The sequence below is a fragment of the Leptodactylus fuscus genome, chromosome 3, assembly GCF_031893055.1.
Source record: "Leptodactylus fuscus isolate aLepFus1 chromosome 3, aLepFus1.hap2, whole genome shotgun sequence".
Classification (NCBI taxonomy): domain Eukaryota; kingdom Metazoa; phylum Chordata; class Amphibia; order Anura; family Leptodactylidae; genus Leptodactylus; species Leptodactylus fuscus.
Genome location: NC_134267.1, coordinates 9249050 through 9264775, shown reverse-complemented (window position 1 = coordinate 9264775; position 15726 = coordinate 9249050). Strand labels below are relative to the sequence as shown.

The 15726-nt window shown below is 41.1% G+C and overlaps 1 protein-coding gene across 1 annotated transcript in view; it reads right to left on the bottom strand.

The window, feature by feature from the left end:
• LOC142198688 (S1 RNA-binding domain-containing protein 1-like) overlaps window positions 1–15726 on the bottom strand; it is a 44838-nt gene that overhangs the window by 12351 nt on the left and 16761 nt on the right. Inside the window, exons 11-14 of the mRNA XM_075269716.1 lie at window positions 9549–9652; window positions 8823–8930; window positions 5811–5968; window positions 3864–3960 (exon numbers count right to left, since the gene is read on the bottom strand). Coding sequence (XP_075125817.1) covers window positions 3864–3960; window positions 5811–5968; window positions 8823–8930; window positions 9549–9652 — 467 coding nt within the window. The remainder of the gene's footprint in view (window positions 1–3863; window positions 3961–5810; window positions 5969–8822; window positions 8931–9548; window positions 9653–15726) is intronic.

The window sequence follows — 15726 nt, the reverse complement described above, 5'->3', positions numbered from 1 at the left end:
AGAGGCTCCCTCCACCATGAATTGGTCCAAATTGGGCTGGTTAGAGGCTCCCTCCACCATGAATTGGTCCAAACTGGGCTGGTTAGAGGCTCCCTCCACCATGAATTTGCCCAAACTGGGCTGTTTAGAGGCTCCCTCCACCATGAATTGGTCCAAACTGGGTTTTTTAGAGGCTCCCTCCACCATGAATTGGTCCAAACTGGGCTGTTTAGAGGCTCCCTCCACCATGAATTTGCCCAAACTGGGCTGGTTAGAGGCTCCCTCCACCATTAATTGGTCCAAACTGGGCTGGTTAGAGGCTCCCTCCACCATGAATTTGCCCAAACTGGGCTGTTTAGAGGCTCCCTCCACCATGAATTTGCCCAAACTGGGCTGTTTAGAGGCTCCCTCCACCATGAATTTGCCCAAACTGGGCTGGTTAGAGGCTCCCTCCACCATGAATTGGTCCAAACTGGGTTTTTTAGAGGCTCCCTCCACCATGAATTTGCCCAAACTGGGCTGGTTAGAGGCTCCCTCCACCATGAATTGGTCCAAACTGGGTTTTTTAGAGGCTCCCTCCACCATGAATTTGCCCAAACTGGGCTGGTTAGAGGCTCCCTCCACCATGAATTGGTCCAAACTGGGCTGGTTAGAGGCTCCCTCCACCATGAATTTGCCCAAACTGGTCTGTTTAGAGGCTCCCTCCACCATGAATTGGTCCAAACTGGGTTTTTTAGAGGCTCCCTCCACCATGAATTGGTCCAAACTGGGCTGTTTAGAGGCTCCCTCCACCATGAATTTGCCCAAACTGGGCTGGTTAGAGGCTCCCTCCACCATGAATTGGTCCAAACTGGGGTTTTTAGAGGCTCCCTCCACCATGAATTGGTCCAAACTGGGGTTTTTAGAGGCTCCCTCCACCATTAATTGGTCCAAACTGGGGTTTTTAGAGGCTCCCTCCACCATGAATTGGTCCAAACTGGGTTTTTTAGAGGCTCCCTCCACCATGAATTGTTCCAAACTGGGGTTTTTAGAGGCTCCCTCCACCATGAATTGGTCCAAACTGGGCTGTTTAGCGGCTCCCTCCACCATTAATTGGTCCAAACTGGGCTGGTTAGAGGCTCCCTCCACCATGAATTTGCCCAAACTGGGCTGTTTAGAGGCTCCCTCCACCATGAATTTGCCCAAACTGGGCTGGTTAGAGGCTCCCTCCACCATGAATTGGTCCAAACTGGGGTTTTTAGAGGCTCCCTCCACCATGAATTGGTCCAAACTTGGCTGTTTAGAGGCTCCCTCCACCATTAATTGGTCCAAACTGGGCTGGTTAGAGGCTCCCTCCACCATGAATTGGTCCAAACTGGGTTTTTTAGAGGCTCCCTCCACCATGAATTTGCCCAAACTGGGCTGTTTAGAGGCTCCCTCCACCATGAATTGGTCCAAACTGGGCTGGTTAGAGGCTCCCTCCACCATGAATTTCCCAAAACTTGGCTGTTTAGAGGCTCCCTCCACCATTAATTGGTCCAAACTGGGCTGGTTAGAGGCTCCCTCCACCATGAATTTGCCCAAACTGGGCTGTTTAGAGGCTCCCTCCACCATGAATTGGTCCAAACTGGGTTTTTTAGAGGCTCCCTCCACCATGAATTGGTCCAAACTGGGCTGTTTAGAGGCTCCCTCCACCATGAATTTGCCCAAACTGGGCTGGTTAGAGGCTCCCTCCACCATGAATTGGTCCAAACTGGGCTGGTTAGAGGCTCCCTCCACCATGAATTTGCCCAAACTGGGCTGTTTAGAGGCTCCCTCCACCATGAATTGGTCCAAACTGGGTTTTTTAGAGGCTCCCTCCACCATGAATTGGTCCAAACTGGGCTGTTTAGAGGCTCCCTCCACCATGAATTTGCCCAAACTGGGCTGGTTAGAGGCTCCCTCCACCATTAATTGGTCCAAACTGGGCTGGTTAGAGGCTCCCTCCACCATGAATTTGCCCAAACTGGGCTGTTTAGACGCTCCCTCCACCATGAATTTGCCCAAACTGGGCTGTTTAGAGGCTCCCTCCACCATGAATTTGCCCAAACTGGGCTGGTTAGAGGCTCCCTCCACCATGAATTGGTCCAAACTGGGTTTTTTAGAGGCTCCCTCCACCATGAATTTGCCCAAACTGGGCTGGTTAGAGGCTCCCTCCACCATGAATTGGTCCAAACTGGGTTTTTTAGAGGCTCCCTCCACCATGAATTTGCCCAAACTGGGCTGGTTAGAGGCTCCCTCCACCATGAATTGGTCCAAACTGGGTTTTTTAGAGGCTCCCTCCACCATGAATTTGCCCACACTGGGCTGGTTAGAGGCTCCCTCCACCATGAATTGGTCCAAACTGGGGTTTTTAGAGGCTCCCTCCACCATGAATTTGCCCAAACTGGGGTGTTTAGAGGCTCCCTCCACCATGAATTTGCCCAAACTCTGCTGGTTAGAGGCTCAATCCACCCTGATTTTCAAAACAAATGTTGGTGCCAACCTCAACTTACTACAAGGGCCAAATTCACTGCTGGTGACAAGCTCTCCTCACTGCAAGTGCCAAATACACATGTTTCAAGGTGTTTTCCTACTGTCAGAGAGGTGGTATTGAGTGTGTAAAGTGTGTAGTTGTTAGGCTGTGATGTTGGGGTAATAGAGGGTCTTTGGTGTGTTAGATGCCCCCAGACATGCTTCCCCTGCTGTCCCAGTGTCATTCCAGAGGTGTTGGCATCATTTCCTGGGGTGTCATAGTGGACTTGGTGACCCTCCAGACACGGATTTGGGTTTCCCCCTTAACGAGTATCTGTTCCCCATAGACTATAATGGGGTTCGAAACCCATTCGAACACACGAACATTGAGCGGCTGTTCGAATCGAATTTCGAACCTCGAACATTTTAGTGTTCGCTCATCTCTAGTAAGTATGGCTATTTCTTTTCTGTTTTACATCCTTCCCGGCCACCCTTAAAGGGGTTGTCCAGGCAAAACTGGAAATTAAATTTATTATTTAAATTTAAAAAGTTTTAAAAAATAAAATAAAATTATACTCACCTTTCCTTGATGCCCTGGGTCCTCCAAGCACGGTCTGGTCTTCTCGGTCCAGTGTTGATGTGTGGAAGAAGTCCCAGCCACATGTAACCTCTGAGGCCAATCAGCGGCCTCAGGGAAGGGCTTGAGATAACACAACCTGTGACTTCACAGGTCTCTCCCTGGCCAATCAGTAGCCTCAGCGAAGGGCTTGAGGATACTACCTGTGACTTCACAGGTCTCTCCCTGGCCAATCAGCGGCCTCAGCGAAGGGCTTGAGGATACTACCTGTGACTTCACAGGTCTCTCCCTGGCCAATCAGCGGCCTCAGCGAAGGGCTTGAGGATACTACCTGTGACTTCACAGGTCTCTCCCTGGCCAATCAGCGGCCTCAGCGAAGGGCTTGAGGATACTATCTGTGACTTCACAGGACTCTTCCTGGCCAATCAATGGCTTCAGCGGAAGGAATCCGGGACGTCACAGCCAGTGAGAAGTTTCACTTGGAGAAGATGCCAGATCAGCAGGAACGGACCCACTGGGAGGACACCGGAGCAAGGGAACAGGTGAGTATGATTTTTTTTTTTTTTAATTTTCACCTCCCCCCAGCCTGTATAACAATTCACATTTTGCATGGACAACCTCTTTAAGCTTCCTATAATTCCTGGACAATCCCTTTAAGACAAATTTGAAGCCCTGTAAGAAAACTCCATGCTTCCATTGAAACAAATAGGAGAGAAGCACAGCCATGTCATATATTACAGGCCTGGCTGACCCAGAGAGCCCAGCGCGCCAACTGTACACGCAGCGAGTTTCACATTAACATTCAATCAGCGGGAAACCGTAAGAGCACGCTTACTTGAATTTCAGTAAAAGATGTCTAATTTTTTCAGCTTCTTGCATGCCACGCCCGTGTCCTGTGTGCAAATAGACGACGTCTGTATGAAGAATCTGATCTGAAAAAAAATATATATATGTATAAGGGGGATTTCATGTGCCACTCAATGTGAATTAAAGCGTCACTCCAGTTATAAGAAACCATCATCGATACTAGTGAAGAATTTTAGGAATGATGTGGGGAAAACAAAAAAAATTTCTGAGGTTGCCACGTCTACAACTGATGAAAGTGTAAATGTAACGATTCGGATGGTAACTTTATATTCGGAAAATACAATGTTTCTGAATTTGTTCATGGACAATCTACCCACAGGTAGCAACATTTAATGTAACAATTGTGTCTGGGAGTTCCAGCTGTTGGACCCCCCACGATCTGACACTTCCTAATGTCACAACCCATGTCAAGTTCAACTTTGCTATATCTGTAGAGGGCAGGTGATATTTTTTCCATTCCCATACTGTATTAGGCAGACATTACAGGTGGCCGTACACATTAGATGTATGTTGGTCAAATTTACAGATTTGGGTGGGAATGGCTACAGATATGTACGGGTATTTACACCAGGCTACACTCACAACTGCACTTGGCTCTCCAATGTTTGGGTCCATCAGGGGACCCCAATGACGGAGAGACCGTCCGCTAAAACAGTCATTACCCGCAGACCCCATAGACTATAATGGGGTCCATCAGGTTTCCTTTTACTTTCAAGGGAGCATTGGTTAATTCCCTTTTTTCCATTTGGAAGACAAACAGGCTCGGCTCAGCCGAGTGTACATGTACAGTATATTAATAGACGGAATAGCTGTTGGAGGATATCTACATTAAAGGGATTCTACCATTAAGATCAAATTTTTTGTCGGTCACACGTAGGAATAGTCTTAAGAAGGGCTATTCTTCTCCTACCTTTAGATGTTTTCTCCATGCAGCCATTCGGTAGAAATCCCGGGTTTCATCGGTATGCAAATGAGTTCTCTCACAGCACTGGGGGCGGGCCCCAACGCTCAAACAGCACTGAGGGCATCCCCAATGCTGCAAGAGAACTCTCCAGCGCCGCCTCCATCTTCTTCAGGTACAGCCTCTTCATGCGTCTTCTTCCGGCGCTGGGGGTAAAACTTCTAGGCCTTGGGCAGTGCTGACTGCGCATGCCCGTGGCCACAAGAAAATGGCAGCTTGCACAGTAAGCAGATTTTAATGGTAGAATCCCTTTAAATCATTGTCTATTCCTATCTGATCTAATGTGTAGGGCCAGGTTTAAACGCAAGGGTACGAATCTCTTTGACAGTGCTGGTGGTCAGTCACTCACTTTCCCCAAAAAGGAAATTCCCAATTACCTAAATTTACCATTGGATATTATTTTTTAGGGACCTGTCATTAAAGGGGCTGTCCAGGAATTTACAAAATTCCAGAGTAGGCCGGGGAATGAAACATTAAAAAAAAAAAAAAAAAAAAAAAAATCATACTCACCTGTCTGTGGCGCTCTGTTGGCCGTCAGCGCAATCCGTTCCGGCGCACACCATGAAACCGCCACTAGAAGTCCTGTGCCGCATATGACCTCACAGCCAGTGATGTCACTTACATACGTCACCAGTTCCATATCTGAGGCTGCTGATAGGCCTCAGTGGTCATATGCGGTGCCGAACTTCTGGCGGTCGCAAAGCGTGCTGAAACAGACTGTGGCACCGGACACCGGGACACAGGTGAGTATTTTTATGTTTTACCTTTCCTCAGCCCCCTCTGAAAATTGTGAAATTCATGAACAACCCCTTTAAAAAAGTGCACCATAACCCACGTCGTAGAGCAGAACATAACACAGCGCCCCCTACTGTCTAGGAGTACTGGGACAGGAGATGGACTCACTACACAGCGCCCCCTACTGTCTAGGAGTACCGGGACAGGGGATGGACTCACTGGTGGCGGAGATGACGGCCAGCTTACAGCCGTGCTTATATCCGGGGTCCACACCCATTATAATTCGCCCTCTAACTGGATTCGCAAGGAGCAGCTGGCGCAGGTTTCTCCCAAACATCATGATGGATTCCTTCTCGGCATCTGAGGTCAGCTTCGAGCTGTAGGAAAAGAAAATATTGAGCCATAAGTCAAGAGATACAAGCTGTATATAGTGAGATGATAACTATATATTACCCTTAAGCATTGGTAATAGGATGTCGGCACGTACTACCGCCACTGAAACCAACCGTCCTACTGCAGTGAAAACAATGCATCCGTGTGAGATGGCGTTAGAGACGACCTTCCACCACCTCCATCAATTCCTTACATCATATAATAGCCGTCCCTCCACCAATCTGGAGTATTTGGAATTTTTTTTCTCCAGCCCACACCATTCCTGAGCAATCAATGCTGTTAGTTTTGGTCCCTGATATACTATTAGTCTCTATACTGTCGGGCACCAAAACTAACAGCATTGATTGACCAGGAAGGGTGGGGGCTAGAGAAAAAATTCCAACTGTTCCAAAATCAGTAGAGCAGCAACTAAGAAATTGGGTTGGCGGGGTTGGTGAAAGGTCCTCTTTAAAGAAGGAAAGAGGAGACTTTGACTTTTCAATAATTCTCACTCATTTCAACCACTTCTCCAAGAATGACCAGGACCAAATTCCCTTGGCATTCAGTGGGTGTACTCACCATAGACATTATTCACACAAGGTCGACATCTATGTGTTGTCCATGTGCAAAAAAGACTGCAAGTGAACTCATAGCAGTGCACGGTATTTCAGTCTGTCTTGCAGAAGAGACGGACTGATTTCAACCGTTTCCGACTGGCCCCCCCAGTCCATCATGATGGACTTATCACATCAATGCCAAATTGTCTGCTGGCTACAGATGCAACTGGGACAATTTTAACACACTCATTAGGTCTTACAATAAGTAAGCGGCCATTTTCTTGTGGCCTGTGCGCATGCGCAGTCGGCTCTAGAAGTTTGACCACCAGCGCAAGAAGAAGACACGTGAAGAGGACGTTCCAGAAGAATATGAAGGCGGCGCTGGAGAGTTGTCTCGCAGCCCTCTGTGCTGTTTGAGCACTGGGGCCCGCCCCCAGTGCTGCGAGAGAACTAATTTGCATACCTAAGAAAACTGGGATTTCTACCAAACGGCGGCGCACAGAAGACATCTAAAGGTAGGAGAAGAATAGCCTTCCTTAAGGCTATTCCTACGTGTCAACCAGAAAAAAATGTGTTTTAATGATAGAATCCCTTTAATATTTCTCTCCAGTTTTCGTCTGAAGCCACGACAGCTGTAAATGACACATTAGTGCTTCGATCCAAAAACTCAGCCCGTATCCTATAACGGCCATTATTGACACAGCGAACAACACTAATACGGCAGGATCCGACCAACCAAACGCCAAGATATTTCACTGTAAACTTCATAATCTTATCTGCCGAAAAATCCTACAAAAACAGGCCGGAGGCGCCAAGTGCAACAAGCTCAGGTTCTCAGACGTGAAAGACAATCTGACTTGCAGAAGGCGGGGGGAAGAAATGTAATGAAATAACAGGCCGCTCATTCCGCACATCGATGGGAATATTTCCCCACCTGTCACTAAAGAATAAACCATTTCACGTGGAAAGCGCGTCCTGGTACTACGTGCTCGCCACGTGGAAGAGGTTTATGGGGTCACTAAATGTTTGACTTGTAGAAGGGAGGAAAGCAAAATATAAAGGATTTAGTAAAACTGTGTAGCAAGGAAAGGCTGGAGGGAATGTATCACTTACTTTACATGTTACCTGTCTATAGCTTATGTTACAGGTTGCTACTGAGTAACGTTAACATTACCTTTATTGTTTTGCCACTTAAAGGGGTTGTCCAGGAATTTTTGACTTATGGCCTCTCCTTAGGATATGACTATCTGGACAATTAGCCCCTACAAGGTTTGGCTGTTCAGGGATACATCTGGTCCCTGTGCTATACAGAGACAGAGCTGCAACCAGTTGAGCCTATTCCGACATACTGCAGATTATCGCTCAAAGCGAGCTGAGCTGCAGTACCAGTGTCTGGCCACTAGGCAACTGCTTCAACATGGACCAGACCTACCACCAAACCAGGACCAGCAGCTAGCCCCAAATCAGAAATTTATGGCCTTTCCCATAAAACAAAAATTCCTGGAGTACCCCTTTAAGGACACACATATAAAAAAAGAAGAACTTTCCTCTAGGTGAACCAAACAGGAATGGAGGGTTAGGGGGTGGGCACGCACAACCGAACACTTCTGGAAGATTCCTTTAACAGTTTTGTGACGCACAACGCATTTCGGGCCCTTTCTCAAGTGCAATACAAACCGAGCAGTAGTCTAACCTGATGCATATAAAAAAGGGAATAAGCTGCGCCTTGTTTTTTGGAGTTTTTTTTTTTTTTGTAGATTGTGATATATATATATATATATATATATATATATATATATATATATATATATATACATGGATCATAATGTACATTATTTCCCTGTCAGTACGTCTTTGGAATATGGGAGGAAACCCATGCAAACATGGGGAGAGCATACAAACTCCTAGCAGATGTTGTCCTTGGCAGGATTAGAACCCAGGACTCCAGCGCTGCAAGGCTGCAGTGCTAACCACTGAGCCACTGTGTTGCCCCCGCTGCGCATCATTTTACCAGGTTTTGGCACTACTTCCCAGCCAATCATCTGCAGCCTTTTCATTGCTTACATGGGTGCGTACCATCTACTTAGTTTAAGCTTTGTAGAGTATTACAACTTTTCCCATACAAGTCAATGGCTATAGGTTGGTGGAACTTTCTTTAGAACGTATCGAACCGATGAATGACTGCACGGTCACTGCTCAGTACAGCTCCTCCATTGTGGCCATGGACAGGAGATATATACTCTGTTCTTAGAGAAATCATTCACTACATGGTTCTGTATCCGGGCTCTACGGAAGGACGTACCGGTACTCTCTGCAGAGAAGAGGATAAATCAGACGCTTGTAGGAGTCTTCGACAGAATTATTCAGTATCTTCATGAACTCAGGTCGGGCAAACTGCTTTGGTCTCCACCTATAGAAACACACGAGAAGACGAAAATAAATAGCGATGACTTATAAGTGTGATACAAAGTACAAAGGTCAAAGGTCTTTATCTAAATAATGGCTGAGGCTGGATTGTAATTTTGAATCATTTAGTCTATGTTTATACCACCTATGGGCTGATATAATTTCCAACAAAAAATGTGGCAAAATTTTGGCAACTTTTTGTTGTTTGGTGTAGGATCTTAAGCCCCTTCCTCAAAAGTCCGGCCCCTGTTTATACAAGTCACAGAAACAGTCAGTATGTGTCTAAAACTGACAATAAATGTAACAAAGTATCTATGACCGTTTAGTTGCAAATTGTGCCAGAATTCTGCAGCATCTTCACTAGTAAATGTTCCCCGTTGTCCTTTCCCTCAAACACAACACAACAGGAAGCTTTCAATAACCGAAACATCTTCCCGCTTCCGAGAGCCGTCGCCTCTGATCCTGACAAGTATAACACGGCCACATAACACATGGAGCCGAACCAGTCAAACTCCCCAGAACCCTTTATAGTCTAGCAAATAATATTAACGTAACCCAGGAGTAATAAGACTGGACGCGGAAGACGCAGAAGACAAGTCATTGTGTAAGATTGTATACAGACCTTTCATTCACACACCACCTACAGAAAGCCTCCTTCACCCTGTCAGGAACGTTGACCTTTACTGTCAGGACTTTCAGATTCTCCCCACGGTTAATGGCCAGAATCTGAGAACAAACATAAATGGCAAAGACAGATGACACACAAATACCCAAAAGATAAACTGATCAAGTCAACAGCCATACAGGCACCTTGTTTTATTATTTGACATTTTGAGAGAGAGCGCTCGTGTTGAAGTCATAGCTGAAATAATGAAATGAGATTAATAATGTTGTTGATATTATTATTATTATTATTATTATTATTATTATTATATTATATTTGTTATTATTATTATATTATTTATATTATTATTATTATTATTATTATTATTACTATATTATTTATATTATTGCATATTATTATTAGTATTTAGTAGTATTATATTATTATATTTATATTAAATATTTTATTATTATAATTATTATTCTCACTTTATTGTTCTTATGTTATTATTATTATTTATTATTATTATAATTTTATTATCATTATAATTTTTTTATTATTATATTATTATTCACACTTTATTGTTGTTATATTATTATTATTTTATTATCATTATTTTTATTATTTTATTATTATATATTGTTTTATTATCGTTATTTTTATTATTTTTTTATTGTTATTATTTTATTATTATTTTAACATCAGTATTAATATTTTATAATTTATATTATTCTTAATAATAATAATATTTTTATTATTATTATTATTATTATTATTATTAACAACAGTCAATAATATTATTATCATCATCATCAATATTAATCAAAAACAATACTGGCATTATAATGTTAATAATGAATGAGCATAATGATATTAATAAAAAAAAAGTATAATAAATAGCATCAAAAGAAATTATGAGCATACAATAATAATAATAATAATAATAATAATAATAATAATAATAATAATAATAATAATTAACAACAATGGAAATAATGAGTGTAATAAATAAATAGCTTAATAAAATTGAATTAACATCATAATCAAACTATTAATGATAATAATAAATATAATAATAATAATGATTAAGTTAATAAATAGCATGATACATAATGATCATAATAATGTAAATGATGACAATAATGATATTACATACAATAAGTATAATTGTATAATAATGATGAAGTGATTAATAAATAGCAGGAATATGATAATATAATTAATGATAATATAAATAATAACAATAACAATAATAATAATAATGTGCACAATGACACTAAATGAGCATAATAATAATAGTTCTGAAAAGTCCATAACAATAATAATAAATAACAATAATAAGAAAAAGCTGTAAGCAACATAAACACAGGTTTCCAAAAGATCTTGTACAATTCTTAGGCCATTACAATGCCCGAGAGGAGCAGAAGATGACAAGTAGCAGGAGTATAGGGATAAGACGCAATGTCAGAGGTCAGGACACGGCTGCCTATACTGGTATCATTACTACTAATCTAGAAGGGCGATGATAAACTCTGATCAGAACAGTAATAACCAGCGCAACAAAACTGAAATTCAGGCCCTGATCAGATTTACATTGAAGGCTGCAGCATATTTCACAATAATAACGGCAGGGTCCACTTATCTGTTATTAGAGTCACAACCAGGGACATAACTTACAGCCCCCCCCCCTTGTGGCATTTAGTAACGTAGTCTATTTTATGTAGCAGAGGGACATTTGGGGTCCCTGAGCGTCCAGGGCAACAACTGCAGCCCCTGATAGCTATGCCCCTGGTCACGGCCAACAGGCGCCGGTGATATCCGCCATGTCCGCCATCTAGCGCCCCCTTACTTTACTTTTCTGTTCCACTGATGGAAGAGAAAAACGGAAGTAATAAATAACAGGAACTAAAATGATTATTTAATTTAAAAAAAAACAAAAACCTGCAATTATCATAAAACAGAACTGCAGAGGATCTGTCTCCTTTCCGAATGTGTCTGTTTAATGGATTAATATTGTCACAAACCTGACTACTGCGCTGCAGGGAGCGGGATGGACAGACAATTTACCGCCTGATACACTAAAAGGAGTGATAAAGTAGTAACATTTGCACAAAATGAGACTGAAGAGTTGAAAATTGTTATTGGAAAATTTGCCTGTGCCTGTAATACACTGCGCCTCTTACCTGCGCAAACACCCCTTAGCTAAAGGGATATTCACATCTTAGCATTTACCGCTATAGACATAAGATATGCCATAAATGCAGGATAGACGCGAGTCCCAGGGGTGGCCCTGATGGATCCAGATCCCGATCCTGTTGCGAGTGAACTGGACTGCGCATGCACAAGTCTATCCATTCATTTGTACAAGACGTCAGGAAAATATTGCTTACATTTTGAGAATATTGATTGATTTTTTTTTTCTCTTAGTCGAGGGTGTCTACCTGTAAACTTTCGAAGTCCTGCAAAAGTGAACTAAGAGACTCGCGCATGCGCAACACTAGCTCTCTCTGCACCAGGGCCATGAACAGTTATAGCTATAAATGTCAAGACTAGATACTCTTGCTGGAAATCCATGATTAAAATGACAACGCAGTTTGACACCGTCCAATCAAAGCTGACAATGTTAGACTGTATAAAGTACACGCCTCCTTGACAGACAGACTGACAGCACCCAGTTGTCACTTCATTTCTACACTCAAGTCTATCCATCCTGTGACTTCCATATTTCCAAGCCGTTTCCTTTGTGTAGTTGCAGTCTCATTGCTCAGGAGTGTATACAGAGTATATAGCATTATATACCTACTAGACTTGTCCTACTTTAGCTCATTTATTTCGGTTTTACCCTCCGCTGGATTTGTTTCTCAGCCTCACATAATAAAGACTTTGTAACTGAATTTACAGACTTTCCTGAAAATATTTACTGGGACTTTCCTTCTGAAAACAAATCCGTAGAAATGAGGAGACGAAGTTTATGGCGGCTGTCAGAAATGTCATCTGAAAATACGAACAACGAAACGTGAGGTAATGGGGCAGCTCGCACCTGCCCATCAATAAGGCTCCTCACGTCTAGAAACTACAAGGAGTGAAAAGGGTCTTGTGTACTGTATACGGGATATAGGGACGGCCCGGACCCAGGAGAGACACTATAGTGCGCGGTGCGGGGAATACGGAGGATTACTTATGGAAGGAAAATCAGTGTCAGGTGCTCAACTCACTTATAAGTGTCAAATGAGATGTAATATGTAACATAGATAGATAGATAGATAGATAGATAGATAGATAGATAGATAGAGATAGATAGATAGATAGATAGATAGATAGATAGATAGATAGATAGATAGGAGATAGATAGATAGGAGATAGATAGATGATAGATAGATGATAGATAGATGATAGATAGATGATAGATAGATGATAGATAGATGATAGATAGGAGATAGATAGATAGATAGATAGATAGATAGGAGATAGATAGATAGATAGATAGATAGATAGATAGATAGATAGGAGATAGATAGATAGATAGATAGATAGATAGATAGATAGATAGATAATAGATAGATAGATAGATAGATAGATAGATAGATAGATAGATGATAGATAGATGATAGATAGGAGATAGATAGATAGATAGATAGATAGATAGATAGGAGATAGATAGATAGATAGATAGATAGATAGATAGATAGATAGATAGATAGATAGATAGATAGATAGGAGATAGATAGATGATAGATAGATGATAGATAGATGATAGATAGGAGATAGATAGATAGATAGATAGGAGATAGATAGGAGATAGATAGATAGATAGATAGATAGATAGATAGATAGGAGATAGATAGATGATAGATAGGAGATAGATAGATAGATAGATAGATAGATAGATAGATAGATAGATAGATAGGAGATAGATAGATAGATAGATAGATAGATAGATAGATAGATAGGAGATAGATAGATGATAGATAGATAGATAGATAGATAGGAGATAGATAGATAGATAGATAGATAGATAGATAGATAGATAGATAGATAGGAGATAGATAGATGATAGATAGGAGATAGATAGATAGATAGATAGATAGATAGATAGATAGATAGATAGATAGGAGATAGATAGATAGATAGATAGATAGATAGATAGATAGGAGATAGATAGATGATAGATAGGAGATAGATAGATAGATAGATAGATAGATAGATAGATAGATAGATAGATAGATAGATAGATAGATAGATAGATAGATAGGAGATAGATAGATAATTGTATTTTGCTACCATTAATGAAAATGATGACATAATGGATTATTATGCTTAATGTAAAAATATAACCAACAATTATTTTAAAAATTGATTTCTCTTCAGTTTTGAAAGAAATTAATATTTATGCACACAGACGTAGCTAATCTATCTATCTATCTATCTCCTATCTATCTATCTATCTCCTATCTATCTATCTATCTATCTATCTATCTATCTATCTCCTATTTATCTATCTCCTATCTATCTATCTATCTATCTATCTCCTATCTATCTATCTATCTATCTATCTATCTCCTATTTATCTATCTATCTATCTATCTATCTATTTCCTATCTATCTATCTATCTATCTATCTATCTATCTATCTATCTATCTATCTATCTATGTATCTCCTATCTATCTATCTATCTATCTATCTATCTCCTATCTATCTATCTCCTATCTATCTATCTCCTATCTATCTATCTATCTTATATAAATCTCTCTCATATCTAGCTCTACTATACAAATCTATTAGTCTCGGCTCTATCTCTACACAGTCCGCATTAGATTTCCCTTCATTCTCACTTACTTTACAATCCAGGGTAATGATTGAGAACAGATTTCTATAAGTGACTACAGTCACAGTCATCATAGAGAATAAAAAGACCAAGTATTTGTCAGTATCTGCCCCTGCCGGTGACTCTGCAGCTGTACACACAGGCCCAGAGCACTGTCACGGCCAGCCAGGATCTGTCAATCTAGATGTTTAATTCAATCACCGGCCGGCTCAGACATGTCACATATGTTAAATGCAACATTTTAAACCTCCTCGGGACATAGTAACAATTTATATTCCTCAGCTTTACAGTACGACTGACATACTAAGCCTGACATATCACTGAGCAAGAAAGTTAGGAATAAAAATCTCCTCTGAAATTCTATAGTGCATGGTACCAGGATGAAAACACTAGAAATGTGATATGTATATGCATGTATGAAGGAATATAAATGTATAGAGAGAGAAGAGAAGAGAAGAGAAAAGAAGAGAGAAGAGTGTATATATTTATACTGTTAACACACACATATATTTATATTTATTTATACACACACATACAAACACACACACATATATATATATATATATATATATATATATATATATATATATATATACACACACATACAATGTATATACTCGAGTATAAGCCGACCTGAATATAAGCCGAGGCCCCTAATTTTACCACCACCAAAAAACTGGGAAAACGTATTGACTCAAGTATAAGCCGAGGGGGGGAAATGCAGCAGCTGCTAGAAAGTTTCAAAAATTAAAATGGTCGGAGTTTTTGGGTGCAGTAGTTGCTGGAGAAGGGGAGGGGGTGTTTTGGTTGTCTGTCTGCCCCTTCCCTGAGCTTGAGGACTGAGGTTTTTTCTTCCCCCACTTAGAACTCAGTCTGGCTGACTATAGGGGATCTGAAGTGCTCCTATTAACCCCTTCCCGACGGAGCAGGAGCACTGCAGATCCCCTATATTCAGTAGACACAGGGAGACCTAATGTGTTTGTGTGTCACAGTCATTTCCTACTTTTATATGTATTCTAGGGAAAGGAGGGATTTACAACTTTTAATTATTTTATTTTTTTATTATATTTTTTTTAAAGCTTCTTTTTATTCACTATTTTATGGGAGATTCTATACATTACTATTGTGGCTGGTCATAGACCCCCCCCCCATATATCATTATATCATATTCTTTATTTATATCACTCTTATACTCGGCTTGTGCAGTGTATTTATGTGCTCAGTTTTCCCATTGACTCTATATTTGTCAGGTACAATGCCACCTCCTAGAAACGAGGATTCATATGCAGTCCTATGAAAAAGTTTGGGCACCCCTATTAATCTTAATCATTTTTAGTTCTAAATATTTTGGTGTTTGCAACAGCCATTTC